Source organism: Neltuma alba, unplaced genomic scaffold (genome assembly GCF_004799145.2).
Source record: "Neltuma alba isolate B1F8T4 unplaced genomic scaffold, ASM479914v2 tig00006668_pilon, whole genome shotgun sequence".
Classification (NCBI taxonomy): Eukaryota; Viridiplantae; Streptophyta; class Magnoliopsida; order Fabales; family Fabaceae; genus Neltuma; species Neltuma alba.
In genome coordinates, this window is record NW_021634537.1 from 1 (window position 1) to 21,934 (window position 21,934).

Consider the following 21,934-nt stretch of genomic DNA (forward strand, 5'->3'; position numbering starts at 1 on the left):
CAATATACATAGATGGATATTAAAAGAGAAGTTGGGACTTATTGTTGGTAAGAACCTCCTTTTTCTTGTTTGTCTCTAAATGGAACAAAACAATGTTCCTAAAAGAAACAAATGGATTTAAGAGCCTTATACTACATAATTAGTTGACTGTTATTTGACAAAGTTTTCCCACCATAAGAGGGAGAAATTGAGTAGATGGAAAAGAGAACACATGGAATGCATTATTAATATGAAATACAGATCCTCATATATTATATATATTATCAGTATGAACCAGAATTTCATCAAAATTGCATTCATGAAATACTACAAAATATTTTACTGACCTGAATGAAAATTTTTAAATCTCTTATTCCAGCTGAAAATGCTCCAATTAGTATAAAGAAAAATAAGACATGCCAGAAGCATGAGAGGTTAATCGGTTCCAATATAAAGATACTGAATAGAGAGGAGCATACAGCTTAGAATTTGTATTGAGGAGGCATGTACTCTAGAAGAGTGTCAGGACATAACTAATTAGAAAACCCCATAAGAGGTTCAAGTACCTGAAAAGGAAGAAAGAGATCTCAACAAATTATGTCACAAAAGAAAAAATAGAACCGAAAAGGTAAAGTTGTTGCCAATGATTTCATAAGAATATCACCTAATAAAGGAGGATCTTACACATAGATCTATCATACAAAGTACATATAAATTTGGCAAAAAGAAAAGAAAAAGACGTGATTAAAATATCATTTCAATATGTGAAAATGGGCCTGCAGTCTCAACACATAAAATATAAAGTTTTTATAGAATATATGGACGTTTATGTGAAAATATAAATTTTCACAAATGATTATGATGAGACATGTTACTTTGTGGTGGATATAATTTTACATATTTGAAATAGTCTGGCAGTTATGAAATGCGCCTGTTAGATATTATTATGACTCATGGATGAGGATAATTAATAGTGAAATTTACATAATAATACCTTGAAGGATCCAGAATATGCCAGGAGCATATATAAGAAAATCTTTCAGTATATAAAATATTATGAAGATTAAAATAATTTCAGTATGTATCATCATTTTATAGTTCTGGATCAAAATATATGAAATTTCCTGAAGGATTTCACTTGCCAGAAGCATACAATTCAAGTTCTTGAGAACAATGATTAAGTTAAATAAGTTGCCAGAAGCAATCAGGGCATATGTGGTATAACCGACTAAGCAAATATCGGTTGAAGAATGACATAAAAATGATCCAATTTGTCCATGCATTTTTATGAAAAGATCTGAAAATAAGTTTGCTATAATTGTTGTTTATGTTGATGACATATATATTACTGGAACTCTTGAAGAGTTTACAAAAGTTATGGATTGCTTAAAAGAAAGAATTTGACATGAAGGACTTGGGAAGAACAAAGTTTTGCTTCGGATTACAAATTGAATACTTGAGAAATGAAATTTTTTTTGTATATCAAATAATTGATACAAGAAAGGCTTTCAAGTGTTTTTATATGGATAAATCATATCCATTATATATTTGATGGTTGTGAGATATGTGGAGGTGAATAAAGAACTTTTTGGATTTTGAGAATTTGATGAAGAACCATTTAGTCTAGAAGTACCAAATCATAGGTCCAGAAGTATCATATCATATCTCATCAGTCACTCATGACTTGACATATCATTTGTTGTTAACTTATTACTAAGATATAGTTCTTCATGAAAAACATTGGAATAGAATTCTAGATTCCTTTTTGATTCACATGTTGGTAATTCCAGATGAAGTATTTCATGATATTCAAAAGATGGTGAAATATATATCTAACAAATCCGTTCCAATGAAAATCTGGCAGATTTGTTCACCAAGTCACTTCCTTGTATGATATTTGAAAAGTTTATTCATGATATCGGATGTCACAAACTCAAGGATATCAATTGATGTTATCAAGAGGGAGAGCTAATACACGCTGTACTCTTTTTTTCTTGTCTATGGTTTTTTTTCACTGGGTTTTCCTAGCAAGGTTTTTAATGAGGCAGCACCAAATAGTATATCAATGAATGTGTACTCTTTTTCTTCTGCTAGGTTTTTGTCCCACAGGGTTTTTCCTAATTGAAGTTTTTTAATGAGACACTATCTTATACAATGGACATCCAAGGGGGAGTGTTATGAATATATACCATGTGGATGTCCATCTCCTCTTCTTCCTCTTCCTTTTCCTCTCAACTTCATCATCAACTCCCACTACTTCCACTAGGCATTAATCTTCCACTACTCCATTACCTTTCCACTATGCTTTTAATCTTGTAACTCCCCCCACTCATATTTATGTGGTTTATTGTTCATTATCTATCATTTAAGTACAAATGTAACTTATGTGTAAGACTATACCTATAAATAAGGCATGCCATTGTATTTTTTTTTGATATACTGGAAAGCAAAGACAAAAGCGATAAAGAAGCTATCAGTCGCCAGTATTTGAATGCATGATGCTGTCAACCATTTTAGGGTGCAGGAGATAGAGCCTAACGCCAAGCGTTAGAGCATTCTTTGCCAAATGTTTGCCAACAGGTTTTTATCCCTCGAAACATAGCAGAAGTGTACTCTCCAGTCTCGTTTCAGCATTTTTTTAATCTCCATGATTAGTTGATAGTCTTCGTGTAGATTAGACGGCTCATCTTGGATGCTAGAGAGGGCCTGTTGTGAGTCGCTACAGAGAGTGATCTTTCTGAAGCCATTATCCCATGCTCTTTTCAACCCCATGAGACACCCCCAAAGTTCAGCAGTGAGTTCATCTCCAGCCGGAAGCTTTAGCTGAAAGCCTTCTACTATTTTGCCGCACCTATCTTTAATGATTCCTCCGCAAGCTGCAACCTGGTCTCTCCTTGAGTAGGCCCTGTCAACTTCTATGGAGCTTTCACTCTCGTTCGGTGGCGAAGGTTCCCTACTGCCAGGAGCCCTGTTTCCCTGAAAGTTCACTCTAGAAAGCTTTTCCTGAGCATTTGTCATGCTGCCCAGAATTGCCATAGCTCTCGCGCCTATACGTGTACACACTAGTGCCGCCTTCGTGTGTACCCAATCGTTTCGGTCACGCCAAAAGAGCCAACACGTAATGACAAATAGCCCCTTCCAGTAAACAGTCCTGATTGCTTACTTTGCGTGACAAGTTAAGGTGGACCCACTCAGTTATAATGCTGTTGAAAAAGCTGTTATGGTAGGACGGCTTAACTAGCGACTCCCACATCTTCTTTATTTCCTCACAATCTCTAAGAGCATGAAGAGCATCTTCGTCAGAGAGTTTGCATATGTCGCACAGACCTGTAGGGTGAAGGGTCATTCGGTGCTTCCTTTTATTCGTAATGAGACATTCATGCAACAAGGTCCACGCAAAGGTTTTGCAACGTTGTGGTATCTTAAGCTTCCACAGATCCGTCCAACGCACCCCATTACTAATCTGGCTTTCTTGTAACGAGCGATAAGCTAAGCGAACAGAGAAAAGTCCACTCTTCTCCCATTTCCATCTTGCTCGAATCTCACCATTACTATCATAGACCTGTTCAAAACCATCGGTCACTTCCTTCCATTTTCGTTTGATGCCATTCCATGAGTTAGAGCCTAGCTTGTTAGGGGTGATTTTTGCAGTAGATCGTTGCCGCAGCTGTAGCTGTATTTCCCACGAATGACCCTCGCCCATAAGGAATGTCGATCATTTACAAGTCCCCAACCAAGCTTCATCATAAAATCTCAGTTCTACAGCTTCACATGCCTTAATCCGAGGCCACCGACTCTCTTCTCGCTGCACACCCTCTTCCACGCCACCAGATGAATCCTCCTTTTCTCATCTGATGAGCCCCACAGGAAGTCACGAGCTCTCTTCTCAATAGTGTTACACGTGTGGGGAGGAATATTAGCCGTTGTATGGAATAGGATGGGATTGCAGAGATGACAGCCTTGACTAGCGTACCCCGACCTGCGAATGATAATCGAGTGGTGTTCCATGTGCTCATTTATTCCGAACCTTGTCAAGCACAAACTGGTAGGTCTCTGAGGTGACTCTATTGTGATGAAGCGGGGCTCCTAGGTACTTCCCAAGATTTGTAGTGCTGGCAAAGCCTAAAGCTTCGCTCATTTGGGCGCTCCTTGCATGATTGACATTAGCGGAGAAGAACACCTTTGTTTTGCTACTTCTCACTCTTTGTCCTGAGGCTTTACAAAAGACATATAAGCATTTTTTTATGATTCCCACTTGATCCATGTTGGCCTTTGCAAAAAGTAACAAATCATCAACAAAAAACAAATGGGATATGGGAGGGCCATTCTTACCTAATCTTATCGGTTCCAACAGTTGTTGTCCACTTCTTCTTGGAAGGGTGGGCTAGTTTCTCTATACATATCACAAATAAGTAAGGGGAAATAGGATCTCCCTGTCTTAAGTCCCGCGAAGGGAGGAACTTTTTCGCCTTGCTCCCTTCCCAAAGAATTTGCATGGAATGAGAGGAGATACAAGCTTGAATAATATCTTTAAGATAAGGTGGGAAATTGAGCTCAGTTAGGCACTCCAAAACAAAAATCCGCCGATACGATCATAGGCCTTTTCAAGGTCAATCTGAGGGCCATGAAGCCCTTTTTCCCTTTCATGTTTTTCATGGAGTGGATCACTTCTTGAGCAACAATTATGTTGTCCGCACTTGTCCTTCCCGGCACAAAGCTACATTGGTTTGGGGAAATAATCTACGGAAGAAGACATTTAAGGTGGTTAGAAATGACTTTTGTGATCGTTTTGTAAATGACGTTACATAAGCTAATAGAGCGAAAATCACAAATATATTCTGGATACTCCCTCTTAGGTATGAGAACAATGAAGGTGTGGTTGAGGCTTTTGATCGAATCTGGCTTCGCAAAGGCTGACGTGATCGTCTTAATGATTGAGGGACCAAGGGTATACCATTGGCTTTGGAAGAAGAAAGCGTTCAAACCATCCGGTCCAGGTGCCTTAAGAGCACCCATACTGAAAACTGCAACTTTATCTCCTCACTAGTGACTTCGCTGGATAGGTTTGTGATATGAGAAGGCTCTAGTGGTGGAAGGAAGAGCAATGCACCGTGGGTGGGGGAGTCATGGTAATCATCCCTGAACAGGTTGACAAAGAAACTAGTCGCTGTGTCTTTTATCTCCTTAACATCATCCGTCCACTCGTCTTCTCATTTTTTATAGCCTCAATTTTATTTCTTCATCGCCTACCGTTAGCTCGAGCATGGAAGTATTTAGTATTCCTATCTCCCATAGAATACCAAACACATTTGGCTTTTTGGGCCCAAAAGAGATCTTCTTGTAGGAGAATCTCTTCTAATTCCAACCACAGACTCCTTGTAGCTGCTCGATTTAGGAGGGGAGGATCTGAGCTCCGTAGGACTTGGTAATGCCTTCAAGCCGGCCCATGAGACGACTCTTCTGTTGCCCCAGTGACCAAAGACGTTATAGCTCCACTGGCCCACTTTCTTCATAAAGTTGCTAACATTGTTTAACCAAGGTATTTCGGTCTTCCAAGCATCCTTGACCAACCTAGAGAAGTCATCATGAAGGCACCACAAGGCCACAATACGAAAGGGTCGTTTCTGTTTGCTATGAGGCCTATAAGGGATGGTACTCAATAAGACCGGCCTGTGATCCAATTTGAACCAAGGAAGGTGTTTCACCGATACATCTATGAATAGCTCTTTAAATTTATTGTTAGCACCACACCCGATTGATCTTGCTTTCGCAACCTTCCCTCTTCTAGGTAAAGAAGGGTCCACTGCATCCCAAGTCATTTAATTGCAAGTCTTCGTACCAAGCCATAAAATCTCTGTCAGGAGGAGTTGGATGGAAAGCGGTGGAGCGACGCTCATTGTGGAACAGGGTTGCATTAAAGTCACCACCCAGGATCCAAGGAATGTTTTCATCTGCCGTAAGCTAGTGAGGTCTCCCCAGAGTTGACGTCGTTTGTTTATGTTGGGGCTTGCATAGATAGAAGTGACGTACATTCAATCTTGTCCTTTTTCCACCAGCACATGGATATATTGATCTGACTTTCTTATGACCGAAACTGAAAATTCACCTCATTCCACTATATCCATATACCACCTCGGAAACCGTTTGCATCAATTATTTCAAACTTCTCGAAGCCCAGCTTTTGACACCTAAGGCAAGCTTGAGAGCCACTACTTTTTGTTTCGAAGAGGGCGATGAAATCAATTGAGTACCTTTTCCTAATTCTTTTTAACCAGCCCCGGTAAGCTTTTGGAGCCAGTTCCGCGACAGTTCCAGAAGAGACTAATCATGGGGTACCTTTTCTGGGGGATGCGATGCTTATAGGTCCCCTAGAGATAGCAATGGACGTGTCACTCATCATGGGTTGCTTCATAGAAGAGCCTTCTTCATCCCTGGGTCAATTCTGGTGAGCGACAGTAATATCTGTAGAATCGTCACTGGTTACGTTCAACCTCGCGTTGCTGTGTGTCTCAGGTGTGTTATCTTTAAGCAGCCCACATTCCTCCTCCATGGGTTCTTCATTTTGAGCATCACCAAGGCACTGGAATGGGTTTGGTGACCGAAGGAAGTGGCCTCTTTCCTCTTGGGTATGACGTTAGGAGGCCCAACCCCTATACTTTTTTTCCTGAGGGTATTCTCCTTGCCTTTCAGAACTTCTGCACCCTTTAGGCGTTTTTTCTGAGTTACCGGGACCCATCTTTTATTATTAGTAAGCTCCTTGCCAAAAGATCCGGTTCTCTCTTTCATGTCTTCATGGCTTCACGTCAACCGCCTTTATTGCCTCCTGGAAAATCGCTTCATCAATATTCACATCTCTTCCCTGGGATTTCGCTCTTTAGCATGTGATCGCCCCATGATCTTTGCTACATGATTTACCCCTCCTGATTTTTCGGTGTTTCCTGGTAAGCGTCTCCGTGAACGTTGGACGAGGTTTCCAAACTCCGAGACCTTCCTTTTGCGGTTGTGCACCACCCATTGCCGCCGTCGGGCTCTCCATGACCATTCGAGGTCTCTTTTCACCAGCAGTTCCATCCTCCACATTGATACTTGCTTGTTCTGACTCAGCGTACCTTCTAGTCTGCTCATGTGTTGCACTAAACTCCTGTGAACCTTCCTGAGTAGAATTTGGAGCCTGGTTATTGTTGGAGACTACGTGGGTCTCTCGTTCTGGGCAAACGTCCCTATGGTAGCCATAAACACCACAGCAGAAACAAATAAGGTGCAACCCTTCATACTCGATGCGTCTTCTCGTCCCAAAGAGGTTAAAAGAGGATCTTAGTTTTTTGTTTAAGTCAATCTCGACACAAATGCGTGCAAACTTGCCGCGCTCACTAGCATAAGTCACACGGTCGATCTTCAGAGTTCTCCCTATCAAGGACCCAATTCGTTGAAAACTGGCTGCGTTGAAGAACTCAAGAGGAAGAAGTGGAATCCTCAACCATATCACAATTTTCTTATGAAGTTCCGCATTCCATGGATCAAAATTCAGTCGCCACCTTTGAACCACCAAGTACCTGTCGGAAACCATCCAGGGTCCCTCTTGATAAATATTGATCATATCATTCTCATCCTCGAACGATACAAGAAAGTAGCCGTTATTGATATCCCTCGTGGTGAATGACTTCTCAGTCTTCCACATTTTTTGCAGACTCTCCTTCATAACCCAAAGAGGTACTGATTTCTCGAGAAGTTTGACGATGAGGGAGTTCCTCCCGGGTGCACACCACTGTTCATATTCCTCCTGAGTAATTCTCAGCGTGGGGCAATCCTCGTCATCAATGTCGACACCTTTCGTAGGTCCATGGATCTTATCGTCAGCATTTTCCTTGCTAAAATAGCACTGGAGTCCCTTGATGTACTCGGCCCAAGCATCATCAAACACCCCACGGCCTTTCTGGTCTTTTGAGACTTGCCCAGATGAAGCGCCTAAAAGAGTCTCCTTGAAGGACTTCTCCTTTGTTCCAGTTACGTTATCCTTAGTCTGATCATCGTTGTCATTGTGTGAGTTGCGTTTATATTTTTTCTTCATTTGGTTCGCCTTGTCGCCTTCGTCAGAATCGCCACCACCACCAGAGCGCTTGTTCGTCATTTTTTCGTAAGGCATGCCATTGTATTATAATGCAAGTGAAGCAAGTGAAGGAATACAATATCATTCTCTCATTTTCTTGTCTACTTCTCTTCTCCAATCTACTTTTATTGTTGGTTAATTTTATAACAAGATTCTTTTTTTGCAACTAGTAATCATGGGTCAGTTGTACTTCCCCTCGTGGATCATGGATATCAAAACCGGTTAATTAATTCATACATGTTGAAATAAAGGGTTAAGGTGTGAAAACATCATTAAAGCATTTTCCCATGCCCATTTGCCAACATAAATTTTTGGAAAAATTCTATACAAGTACCTATTGAATTCAAAAATTTCAAATAATTCGTTCCAATTTCACAAAGGACAAATAAATCTATAGGTATTAAATTGAGATTTGCAAATTTTGACAAATTAGCTCCATGTCTTTTTTTCATTCAACCAGGGATTCAAACTACTTGCATAATGAAAGTTACTAGTTGCATAATAATTTTTACAACCTGTTTTAAGCTATTTGTGTATTATTTTACAAAACAAGTAATGAAAATGACAACTTGTGTAATATAAATGGTTTCATTTGGGAGGATCTGCAACTTATTTATTTGCAACCCAATTATAATCCATTTGAAGATGATTTTATTAAACATATAATGAAAACAACAACTTGCCTAATGAAAATTATATTAGTTGCATAATGATTTTTGTAGCTTATTTTAAGTAATTCACATATTAATTTACAAAACAAGCAGCAAAAATAACAACTTGTGCAATGCAAGTTACTATTTTCATCAAGAGATTTGAAATATGTTTATTTGCAACCCAATTTTAATTCATTTGCAAATAATATTATTAAATATATAACGAGAATAACAATTTGCATAATAATGAAAGTTACCAAATGCATAATGATTTTTGCAATCTTTTTTTTAGCCATTCACATAGCATTTTACAGGCCTTTATGGCAGCATAACGGCTTATAACTTAGTATTCCCAAGGCTTTATGGCAGAAAACCAGCAGTCAATCAATTTCAATTACAGAAACAAAAATTGAAATATTAGCAATTTCAATTATTTACCAAACAATTTATGGTGAAAACAAAAATTGAAAATACCCTAAACCCAAAAACTGATCTAAATGTGAAAGACCCCTTCGGCCAAACTGAAAAACCCATTTGGCCGAACAGCAAAACCCATTTTCCGTGTGCGCATTGTGAACAATCCTAACATCATCCTATCATCCTCTTTCAACTACAATCATATTGAACGAAACACTAAAGGAAATTAGGGGACCGAGTGACGAAGGAGGACCAACCTAAAGCTCTCAAATGTGGAGAACAATGTGCGACAACCGTATGCAGTAGGATGCCGCAGTGATGAAGGAGGACATAGAAAGCGATGATGATGGAGGGCGATCAATAAAAACCAAAGAGAAGGGCCAAAAATGAGGTGGGTATGGCGGCGAAGAGAGTTCGAAGCAGAAATGGGGCGTTAGAAATTTTGAACCGACAGAGCGAAATGAACAAGGGAGGGGTTTTAAAAGACAATACTTGACGGTTTCTATGAATAACCGTCAAGTAAACCGTTAGGTATCTTAAAACAATACTTGACGGTTTTAAAACAAAACCGTCAAGTATTATAAAACTTGTCGGTTTTAGGGGAAACCGACAAGTTTTGTAACATGATACTTGACGGTTATAATATAACCGTCAAGTATTGTTGGATAATATTTGACGGTTATTTGAAAACCGTCAAGTATTTCAAATAAAACTTGACAGTTATAATAGGAACCGTCAAGTTTTCTCCCGCAGAAACTATATTTGACAGTTTTTGTAATAACCGTTAAATATTTAGCGTCAAGTATTCCTCACTCTATAGTAGTGTAACGAGAATGATAACTTGTATAATATAAGTGACTATTTCAATGATGCTATTCGCAACCCATTCTTAGGCATTTTACGATATCCATACTGTTCACATGGTTAATTTTCACCAAGTCTTGGAGGAATTAAACAAAGGCCAAAGTGTATTGGCAAATTAGCATACTGATATACCTAAAGAATATCATAATAAACATAATAACAGTAAGTTTTATAATTTACTATATATGTAATAGAATTAACTACTAAAGTGATAATATTTATTAAATACTAGTAAGTATATGACAGAAGTTACATTACATATATTTAAATGATAAATTAACATCAAGATTAAACTGGCATCTTTGTCTTCCAATGATTCGTCAGAGCTTCCCACCAGTTTATTTGAGTTTCTCCTTGAGGTACCTGAGATTTTTGCATTTGGTTTCTCTTCTCCTGCGTTTATCGCAACCATTCCCTGAGGCTTCCCCATCTCTGTGTTAACATTTAGCACATTTCTTCATTGAACGGCTCTTTGCACTGCTACGCCTACTTTGTTTGTTTGTTTTTTTTTTTTGACGAAATTCATGGAGGACGGAGTTTTCGGGATCTGCTCAGGTTGCTCGATAATAATGGCAAACAAGGTCTATGGCGGTGGACTATTGGAGGGAAGGGGAGAAAGGATGGTAGGCATGAGAGGAAGGGGATACAAGTAATTGTCAGAACTTGCAAATTCCAATTTAATACCCATACACTTATTTATTCTTTGTGAAATTAGAATGACTTATTTAGAATTTTAGAATTGAATAGGTATTTAGATGGGATTTTCCTTAAACTTTTCATGGCTGATGAGTGTAGCAATACATATGAATGTTTTTAAGCATTGTAAAATAGTTAATGGTTCATTTAGCACCTTGCCGTCATGAGGGCATTAAACTGTTGTATTAGGCACTAGTGTGTTTTTTCAACATTCAACATATAAAGTGTTTTTTTCAAATACATTGAGCACTCTGAAATAATTATTGGTTCATCCAGAACCTTAAATTATTTTTATAAATATATCTAACATTCTAAAATATTTTGTAGCTTATCCAGTATTTTGAAATATTTTTTCCAAGTACATGGAACACCCTAATTTAGAATATAGGGTTTAGGGTATTTAAGGTATTGAACATATATGAAAAAACATTTTAAGATACTAGATGAATTACCAAATACTTTAATATACTATATGTACTTATAAAAACACTTTAGGATATTGAATGAATCATAAAATACTTTAAGATATAGATGCATCTAAAAAAATTCGTTAGAGTATTGGGTCAATCTTAACTTTTTCAATCTAATAGCTAAGCTAGCTTATTAATATATTTAAATATTTTTGCCAACAAACATAGTTAAGCATTTACCCCTATTCTAACGCAATCAACTAATGATGAGCAAATTTAATAAAATATCTCATATTTTTCATATTTATTGTACTCCCTCGATTTTTTTTTTATAAGCAACAATTATCATCCTCCTCTCGTCTCTAAATATAAGCAATATTTATAAGTTGTCTTAAATTTTTGTAGGCAATTATTTATTTTAATATTCAATATTTTTTTTTCTCATTTTCCAAACTATCATCTCTGTCCATCACACATTTCCTCTTTTTCATAATTCTCTTTATTATAATAATTTTTTTATTCTCTTTCATATACTTTCTCTTTCTCATAAATAAGGGTATTTTGAAGAAAAAACTTTTGATTTTTACTTATTTATTATCTTTAACTAACTTTTTGATCTACGTAATGGACTCCTTTGTTGCTTATAGCAAGGGAGGGAAAGAGTATTTCTTAATTGCTATGTCAAAACCTTAAAAGACCATTGTAGTGAAAAGGAGGGATAAATACCAACTTTAGTTCCATAATCTTTTTTTCATTTTGTATAATTGATTGATTTTTTAAAATATATTTTACAAAATTAAAAAAATTAAATATCATTAACTCTATCTTAAAAGTTTTGACAAAAAAAAATCTATCTTAAAAGTTAACAGCTTTCCGAATTCATTCCTATTGAATATATATATATACTACCTCCGGTCCTTATTATAAGACCCCGTTTGACTTTTTGTTTGGTCCTAATTATAAGACCTCAATCCATTTTGTCTCTCATATTTATGCATTTTTTTCCAAAATAATCCTTCTAATAATGATAGTTCTAGCCAATACACTTAATTAGTAAGGATATTTTAGGAATGACAACACTTATTTATTACAAATAACTAACTTAACTTACTTCCTTAATCTCCTCAAATAAGTTAACTGGGTCTTATAATTAGGACCAGAGGTAGTATATATATATTGCCATCTTTTATATATATATGTATATATATTTGAGAAGTCTAAGAAAATAAAATTAGAGGAGTAAATGAAATGAATACATCGATTTACCACTTAATGCTTGTTTTGATTAGCTGTGGAGAATTAATTTAAGATATATGAGATAAATATAAAAGATAAGCTTTGCTTTGTAAAGTGAAAAAAAAATAATTTTGGGTTAAGTTGACACAAATAAATTTTTAAAAGCACCTGTTTAACCATTCCTTGAAAAAGTGCCCACCCCAATTTTTGTTATGACTCACTTCTACCTGCCTCAATGATATATAGTCAAGGGAAAATCCAAAAAAAAAATAATTGTTGAATTTCAAAATTTCAAATAAAGAATTACTACAAAAATGTGTTGTCATTTATTTTTTGAATGTAGTCGTTTTCTTTATGAATATAGTAATCAATACTGATTTGGAAATTTGAAATTCAACTATCATTTTTTTTTGTTGGGTTTTTCCTATAGTTAACTCATTAACTTAGTTTAGAAATAAATTTTTTTTCCCCAACTTCAGAGTGACATCAGGTCTCCTCCTCATAGTAAATTATATACCATTGGCCGAGTCCAAAGCGGTGGATAGCCTTTGAAGGGTGGCTGGCAGTGAGGTGTGCATTCCTAACGTTTTCTTCTTCCACCGCGTGCCGCGACACGCGCGACTCAACCAGTCGCGATAGCATCGCGCGTCCCTCAAACGTGGGCCTGTTGGTTACTTTTATATTTGGAAGCATCACTCACTTTTTTCCCCCTAGCAAAACCTTATGTAAAGACTAGAGGGAGTAAAGTTTTAAATGCTCATACGCATGATGGGAGGGGGAAAAAACACAAAAAATTGTAATAAGGTCTAAAAAAAATAATTACTAAAATATTTTAATAATAATATAAATAGCCTGATAAGTTTTAAAGTAGAAAATAATAAATTCTGATACTTGCTTTATAATTTTTTTAAAGACTTTATTGTAATTCTCTAAAAAATAAAAAAGTTCAAATGTATGAACATTTTATATTTTGATTTGCTTAACCATTAAACCCATGCTAACCCATTTAGACTATTTTTTACAACAGGTTGTTTGGATTAACTTTCCAAAACAATTTTATTATGTTCAAAGTAAATATATATGAGGAGTTTTGTATCGACTTTTAAGGTATTTCAAACACTCCAACTAATACTAACTTTAAAGCATATAGACATATACTACCTCCGGTCCTTAATATAAGACCCTGTTTGACTTTTATTTTAGTCCTAAATATAAGACCCCAATCCACTTTGTCTCTCATATTTATGCATTTTTTTCCAAAGTAGTCCTTCTAATAATTGTAGTTCTATCCAATATAGTTGATTAGTAAGAATATTTTAGGAAAGATAACACCTATTTATTACAAATAACTAACTTAACTTCTTTCCTTAATCTCTTCAAATTAGTCAACTGGGTCTTATAATTAGGACCGGAGGTAGTATTTACCTATAGAGGCCTATTTCATGAATTGCATGTATTTAGATCTAGTCATAGTAATATATAAAAACTATGGTATGAAACCTTCATTTGGTAAGATCAAAACATATAGTTTGAAATTTAAAAGACTAAAATCAAAATTTTTGCAAATTTAATAGACCAAAAATTATATTAACTATTTTATTTAAACTAATAATAAAATAAAGTATAGAGATTATGATAATTACTACTTTCGATCCTTGATATAAGAGTTAATGGACTAAATTGAGTAGATTAAAGAAGTTTGTTCAGTTAATTATTTGTAAAAAATGTGTTATCTTTTCTACAATATCGTTACTAATAATGTGTATTAGCTAAAACTATCATTTGACAGAACCGTTAATATGTATAACTACTACAAAGACTAATTTTTGAAAAAAATATATAAATATGAACGATAGAGTAGATTGATATCTTATATTTAAGATCAAATTAAATATCAAATTAGCTCTTATATTACGCATATGAGCTAGCACTCCTTCAGTCCTTAATATAGGATCTAATTTTTGAGTTAACGTTGGTCATATATGTAAGATATATTTTGTATGTTTATCAATGTTTTTCTAAATTAACCCTGTTGATATTCTTCGAACAATAATTAAATAGGTGAGGGAGGAAGGGATTTAAAAAAAATGTTTGGATATTTTAAAAAAAACATATCATATTAATTAATTAATATAACTAATATGTTTAATTTAATCAAATTAATTAATTAGGTTATTCATTAATCATTAAGTAGGGGAGGGGCAGTAAAAAAGACGGTAGAGTGGTCAGAGCCCCAGGCTGCTCCAAATGAGCGCTGAACCAACTCTCAACTCCCATCCATGAATGGTATGCGATTTTGGTTGGCACCTCGAACCTAACGAAGAAGCCCCCTTATAGCTACAAGGCCACATTTTGCTTCTTTGATTTGAAGTCAAATCCCTCTTTTATAATAATACACCCAGATCTAGGAATTGCAGAAGCATCGCTTTGATTTTTGCTGGATAACTGTGAGGGGAATTTACTCACAGGGTGGCAACTAGCAAGGTTTATGCTTGCATTGGATTTTCCTCACAGATTGGATTGACATAATCGCTTCTTTGCCTTTCCCCTTCGGAGCCTCCGAAGAGTATTGTTGCGTTAAAGGGGGCCTCGTCGCTATTGGTTTTCTCCGTCTGTCTCCTTACCTATGGGCTCTCTACACTCTGTACATTACATTAATATTCTTTCGCATATAATCTGAAGGTTTATTCTTCTATATCTAACACTTCCCTTGTAATCGGCTGCTTCCTTGGTTTTGAGTTTTGGTGTAAATGGCCAATGCATCTGGGTTCTTTACCCCTTCAGTTCCTAATCGATTTGGGGTTCAGCCTGCCACAGGCATCAATCGATTTGGGCTTTTCTCTTTTAAACAAATCTCCAATAAAGTATTTTGCCTTAGTGCCGTAGAAGGCGCTGAAAAGCATGCTTCAAAGCCTTCTGAAGCTCGGATACCCAGGTGAGTTTCTTTTCAGTCCGTTTAGTAAATCAATGGTTTAGCTCTGCTTAGCACAATCATTTGCAAGTTAGGTAGTCTTTTTTTTTTGGCTGGTAACTTCAAGTAACAGTCTATGTCTTGTATTTGTTCGCCGTACTCATGGTAACGTAATTAGAATCTTTCTATCAAGGGCTTGGGGCTTGAAAGTGATCGAACCTTTAAGAGTATCCTGCCCAACTATTGATGTCTACACACAGGGTTTCCAGTATTGTTGAACTGGACCATTGAAATTATATGCGGTGGTTAGCATGGGTATAGATTGCATGCTTCTTTTACTTCCATTAACATATCTGAACAACCATTTTCGGTTTCTGAACTAAAAAAGTTATGAAAAAGTAGCAAGAAGGTCAAATTTATTGGGTGGTTGGAAATTAGAAACATAGTTTAGGAACTGAAGAACAAACTTCTGAGAGTTATCAGTGGAATGCTATGGTTGACTACATAGTCTCGAATGAAGGTTCAAGGCCGTAGAAGTAAAACAAAGGGCATGGCTTGCTATTTTTTCTCACACCTGTGGGTTGTCCATATCTGTTCATTAACCTGTTTTAAATGGGATTTCTGGTTAGAAAAGCAAATCGGCTATAAGAATCTGCCTTTAGCAACTGGGTACATTGATCCTAAATACAACAATACTCTTGTATGCATTACTTTGATCTAGGTATGCTTGAGATGTGTGATGCCGAAATACAAGTTTTTAGCATCTGAAAAAACATGCTTAAAGAATTCTTTCATCTTGCTTTGCTCTCCTTTCAGAAAATTTTCCAAATTTAGCCTGATAGAGACGGAAGAGGTTAACCATTTTCAGCATTTTTTTTTTACTATTTATAATATGTAAGTCGTGTTATATCAGTAAAATTGCACCAAGTCTCAAAATATTTAGAAAGAAAAGAAGAAATGAATAGAAGCCTGAAACTATTTGCTCCTTATTTTTAATTTTTTAATATATAACTTTTAACAAACAGATTTATAACCATAGCTAACTATAGGTTATTTCCTCTAATTGTGTGTTTGCATTTTATCACTTGATTATATATTTGTTTGCTCTTATGGTATTTTGGAGTCTTTAGACATTTTTAAAGAGCCACTGCCTAGTCTCTTGTCACTATATGGAAGAATTTACTGGCGAGGAACATCTTGTGTTCATCTTATAATGAACTGGTCACGAGCCTCATTTTTCTTGGTCTGCATATGTACACGTAGCCAGGAGGAATAGACACATGTTTATGTTCTTTGGGATGACAAGCAGATTTCTCTGTCTTTTGTCTATTCATAGAATTAATGTCTTTATAGGCTTGTCAGTAAAGGCTGCAAGTTAGTTGGATGTGGTTCAGCTGTGCCAGCTCTTCAAATTTCCAATGATGACCTTGCCAAAATAGTTGACACTTCTGATGAATGGATAGCAACTCGCACTGGAATTCGTAATCGACGAGTTCTTTCAGGTTAGTATCTGGTATTATTCCATGGCAATGGCATAGATTAGATGGCTGGAATGGTTAGGTTGCATTGCTGGCTCCTAGCTCTGGCTCTAGATGGCCAATTGGTTGGGGGGATATAGATATGGAAACAGACATCTCTAGTCTAGTCCTGCCATAAAGTATTGGTTGTTTTTTTTTTTCCAATTTAAATTTGTTTTTATGGACCTTATCAGCTCTGTTGACCCATTAATGTTCCATGAGATGATGCCAACTATGTTAGTTCAAGACTCTTTTGAAACTTTACCAAAATGAGATGGCCCTGGTTTATGTTTGCTTGATGTTGTGCTTGTAGGCAGAGAGAGCTTAACAACTTTATCAGTTGAAGCAGCTAGGAAAGCTCTCCTGATGGCAAAGGTTGATCCTGATGATGTTGACCTAGTATTAATGTGCACATCTACTCCAGAGGATCTTTTTGGCAACGCTCCTCAGGTATTGGTTGAGGATGTATCATTGAAACGTCCGTGTGCATGTTATGCCGTCTTGCATGCATAGTGAGTAATGTTGAGAATCTGAATATACATAGACATGGGACAAAGAAAGTTGAACACGGCTTCTTACCCCAGGATTTCTTACTAAGCTAAAACCTCACTTCATGGACTTGAGGGAACGTAAAGGATTATGTATTTATCATATGTTTAGAGTAAAGTTTTGGATTAATGTTTGGAAATTTTCTTATTCTTGGGTATATTTTATGCCGTATTTGTTTCATAAATTTTTTCATTAGTATAGATATTGATTTTTCTTACATCCATTTCAATTAAAGATTATTATTCTTCAGTTTACGTTCCAATTTGGAGAAAGAATCGTTGCATCTATTTCAAAGATACATGGCAAAGCATTATATGCACTTATATGGTGGGGGGATGTATTAGTTTGTTATGGATGATTTGTTCTGTAACCACATACTTTTATTGACTCATACTATTATTTGGCTGATGTTTTGATTTTTTTTCCCCCTGTTAATTACATTAAAGGCTCCCTTGTAAGGGTATTATTAACTTTAGCCAAGTTATGGGCCTCTCTAGCCAATATCAAAGTTTCATATCTAGCAAAACTTGGCATTTGATGTTTGTGGTCGTCCCTTGTTATTTAGTGAATACAAGTAATATCATTGTGTTCTGTTTAGAATCCCTTGTCAGTTGACGAGCACAACTAATATCATTGTGTCTTCTGATTAGTCTTTCTTAGTCTTGCACTACAGAGACTACAGTAAAGAAAGAAAAATACTATTCCTCCAGTCCTCAATATAAGACCCTTATACACACTAGTATAAGGGTCTTATATTTAGGACCAAAGGAGTATCAAAAAGGCCAAGGGATACACTTGTGCTGTACTATATTTACTATAGGGGAAATTACACAGCACGAGAAACAATGGGGACTAAATTAAATGCAATTCAGCTCTGACTAGTATTTTCACATATTCAAAAGGATACTCTGGAATAACTTTAGCTTGACTTGAAATTGTAAATTAACTATTGCAAGTGCTTTCCAGAAGAATGCTTATTAGATGTCAAGTACATTAGATCGTTGTGAGACAGGAACCTTCTTATCTCTTCTACCATGTTGCTAAGAAAGTGACGAGATTTGGAGTCAAACTGGCAATAACCAGGATTTTATCATATAATTCGAGATTTTTCCCCCAATAATTGTGGGCTTGTTCTGTAATCACTTACAGTGCTTGTAGCTTTAAAGCATGCTGCACTTTCCATAGTTTTTTTTTCCTGAACACTTTCCTTAGATTGATTCCTAGGAAAGCTTTTGTGCCTTGACTATATATTTTGATGCCAGTTTTCTCTGCTGAGAAGTCCTTAGCTTTTAGATCAGATTTAAAAGTTGGACAGACCCTGATGCTGATTGTAGTTTTTTCTCATTAACATGGAAAAATAATCTTTATTGCTTTATAGACACATTTTACGTAATTATTGCAATGTTTGAATGATTCTGGTATTGGGGACTCCCTCCCACAAACGATTGAATCTTTCTTGCTGGGGAAAAAACATCCAAATCGGATATGGATGCTAAGGGACTTGTATAATTTACTCAAGCATTCTCACAGTTTGTTTTTGCTTGTCATAATTGTCACTGTGATTTTCAGATTCAAAGACAACTTGGCTGCCAAAAATCATTGGCTTATGACATTACTGCTGCATGTAGTGGATTTTTGCTGGGTTTGATATCAGCTGCTTGTCACATCAGGGGTATGAATTAATATTTATGAGGTCCTAATAACTGCTAGGTCTGTTGAAACTTAAATCCTTTTCTCCATCTGGGCACAGGGGGGGGATTTCAGAATGTTTTAGTAATTGGGGCTGATGGTCTTTCAAGATTCGTTGACTGGACGGACAGAGGGAGCTGTATTCTTTTTGGGGATGCTGCTGGTGCAGTACTAGTACAGGTAATTGAATATCTTCCTGCATCATATAGCATCTGCGACAAGTATCAACTATCAATTTGGATTGTGTTTTCTGTTTTATAGGACACTGGTTATTGTCTTCTCAGTATGTTCATAATTAGAATAGCTTCAAAGGCAAGGTTTTGAAATTCTTGTGGTATAAACTCTAGAATGAAAGTAAACTGCTATGCTAATTCTTGATCTGCCAGTTCAAAATTGTAAATAAAGTATTACCTGAGTTCTGACTTGTGACCCAAAGTCTGTTAACCTGTATGCCTTTTGTGAATTTGATAATTCTCTCTTGTTGATAGATGATATCGAACTTTCTTTAGAAGGATATAAAGCAAAAAATGACACTAAGCTTATTCTGTTTTCATCAAGAAGAAGAAGATATTCAAAGAAAATAATGTTTTATGGCTTTGATATGATGTTGTGCCTTACATTTCAGGCCTGCAACATTGAGGAAGATGGTTTATTCAGTTTTGATGTGAATAGTGATGGCTCTGGTCAAAGGTATGTAATTTTCATATTCATGAATGAAGAGCTGTTCATCTCTGTGGAAGTCATGTAACTAGAACTTTACTCTTCATGCAGGCATTTGAATGCTGCTATCAAAGAAAATGAAACGCATAATGCATTGGATTCAAATGGTTCTGTGTTAGCGTTTCCTCCCAAGCAGTCCTCCTATTCTTGCATTCAAATGAATGGCAAAGAAGTATTCCGGTTTGCTGTGCGATGTGTGCCACAATCAATTGAGTCAGCCCTCGGAAAGGCTGGACTTGCCACGTCTAGCATCGATTGGTTACTTCTCCATCAGGTACTGGGAAACGATCTTCAAAAGTCAAAACAAACCAAGTATGCTAGGATTATCGTTCAGTAGCTAAAATCTATTGGTTGAGTCGCTGGCATGAAGCTTTGAGGTGCCATGCTTTCGTCAAATGGACTAACATTAAATATGGAGAACCCCTAGATTGACGGGATTCTTTGTTATATCTAGCTTTTTTCGGATGGACCAGCGTTAGCAACAAAAGTTAATCTCCCATGGGAGGGGAAAGATAGACTCTTCCCAATTAGATTCACTTCACAAACTCCCAAACTCTTTTTTAAGGGATAAGAGCCCTTGTTACTCTGTGCCAACCTAGGTTGTATCTAGCATTTTCATTAGACTGTTCCAACTTTGCTATATACCTTTGTGAGTTGAGTTGGAAAATTCAAAGTAGCATACACCATCTTAAACTCTCTTGGTTACTAAATGCAGGCAAATCAAAGGATAATTGATGCAGTAGCGACAAGGTTAGAAATGCCGCCAGAGAGGGTGATATCGAATTTGTCAAATTATGGTAACACAAGTGCAGCTTCCATACCACTGGCTTTAGATGAAGCCGTTCGTAGTGGGAAGATTAAGGAAGGCCATACTATTGCTGCTGCTGGCTTTGGTGCTGGTCTTACTTGGGGATCAGCCATTGTTCGATGGGGCTGAGCATCTGGTCATAGGTGAAGGTGAGCTCACAGAAATTGCAGTTCTTGAAAATCCCACTATTTTTTTCGTTGAAGAAAGAATCTCTTTTTGTAGAAGCAAGTTCTGGGATAACAGTAACATCAGGCAATTCCTCATTTCCTATTTATTTTGTCCTGCAATACTGCTTCCTATTTGGTTGTGGCACCTCAATAAACCATTTTTTCCTTTTCATCAATAAACTTTAACATCATAGCAGTGTTGTATGGAGTGTGGAGAGAAACTTTTGAGTACACCACTGGGCCTAAGTTTGGTGATTCCTTCTTAATATTATGTTAGCACATTGAGAGTATCAGTCAGGAGAGAGCAAAGGAGGGAGTTGGGTTCTCTTGTACGCTTACCGTGATTTGATTTGAGGATTCTACAGCATGGTATATGTATGTTAATGCTGGAGCTCAAGCTAACCTTTCTTTTCTTTTCTTTCTTTCCTTTTCTACTAATTTGTGGCAATTCCTTTCCATTTTAACTATAATTTTGGTTTAACACCCGACTATCACGTACTTTCGTTGATGGATGTACTCTATCTTTCTTTTTTTAGACAACAAAAATCAGAATATATAAATATGAGGAAAAACAAATTGCAGCAGGTTCAGGGATGGGAGCATTTAGATCCCTGCCTTCCATTACCACACCTAGAGATGAGGAGAATGGGGAATCTGAATCCCATGTTGATACACATCACATTGCTGCATTTTTTAATATTTGGAATTTTAGTTGGATAACTAATATACTTAGATATGCTTAAATATAAACAAATTATATATCAGTTTAAGCAATCCTGCTTGATGTATCTTAATAGAATTTGATAAAATGAAATAATTTAAGGTAAAAAATTAAGGCGGTTATTTTTATTTGATTTTGGATCTCTGAGTCCAAATATATAGACGGTCGTGGGTAGTTTTTACAATGTTCAAAAAAGTCGGCCAGACCCACCTGTTGATTGGACTCTGAAACGGTCTCTTGCCTTTCTCTGGTCTGACATAGGGGTAAAATCGGAACTGGATTGAACAGGTAGAAAACCAGTGAATCGTTAATCGGTTTGAATTTGCTAGAATTTTCTTTTTCAATTTTTGAGAAAAATTAAAATCTTGCTTCTAAGCTTTGTTTGGTGTATATTTATGCATTATAAGCATTGAAAAAGAAAAAATAGTATGAAAAAAATGCACCATAAATATGTATATGTATATATTATAAAATTTATAGAGATAATGTG

The 21,934-nt window shown here is 36.3% G+C and overlaps 2 protein-coding genes across 2 annotated transcripts; one reads left to right on the forward strand and one right to left on the reverse strand.

The window, feature by feature from the left end:
- Positions 1 to 6,853: 6,853 nt before the first annotated feature.
- LOC114750879 (uncharacterized) lies at positions 6,854 to 8,107 on the reverse strand. Its single transcript, XM_028939518.1, has one exon. The coding sequence runs from the start codon at positions 8,105 to 8,107 to the stop codon at positions 6,854 to 6,856; it is 1,254 nt and encodes a 417-aa protein (XP_028795351.1).
- Positions 8,108 to 14,639: 6,532 nt separating this feature from the next.
- Positions 14,640 to 21,572, forward strand: LOC114750882 (3-oxoacyl-[acyl-carrier-protein] synthase 3 A, chloroplastic-like). The gene is made up of 9 exons (XM_028939521.1): positions 14,640 to 15,297; positions 16,627 to 16,775; positions 17,104 to 17,240; positions 18,909 to 19,011; positions 19,090 to 19,208; positions 19,654 to 19,718; positions 19,800 to 20,022; positions 20,464 to 20,705; positions 21,260 to 21,572. Exons 1-8 carry the CDS (start codon positions 15,113 to 15,115, stop codon positions 20,683 to 20,685), a joined length of 1,203 nt encoding a protein of 400 aa, XP_028795354.1. The 5' UTR covers positions 14,640 to 15,112; the 3' UTR covers positions 20,686 to 20,705; positions 21,260 to 21,572.
- The last annotated feature ends 362 nt before the right edge of the window (positions 21,573 to 21,934 follow it).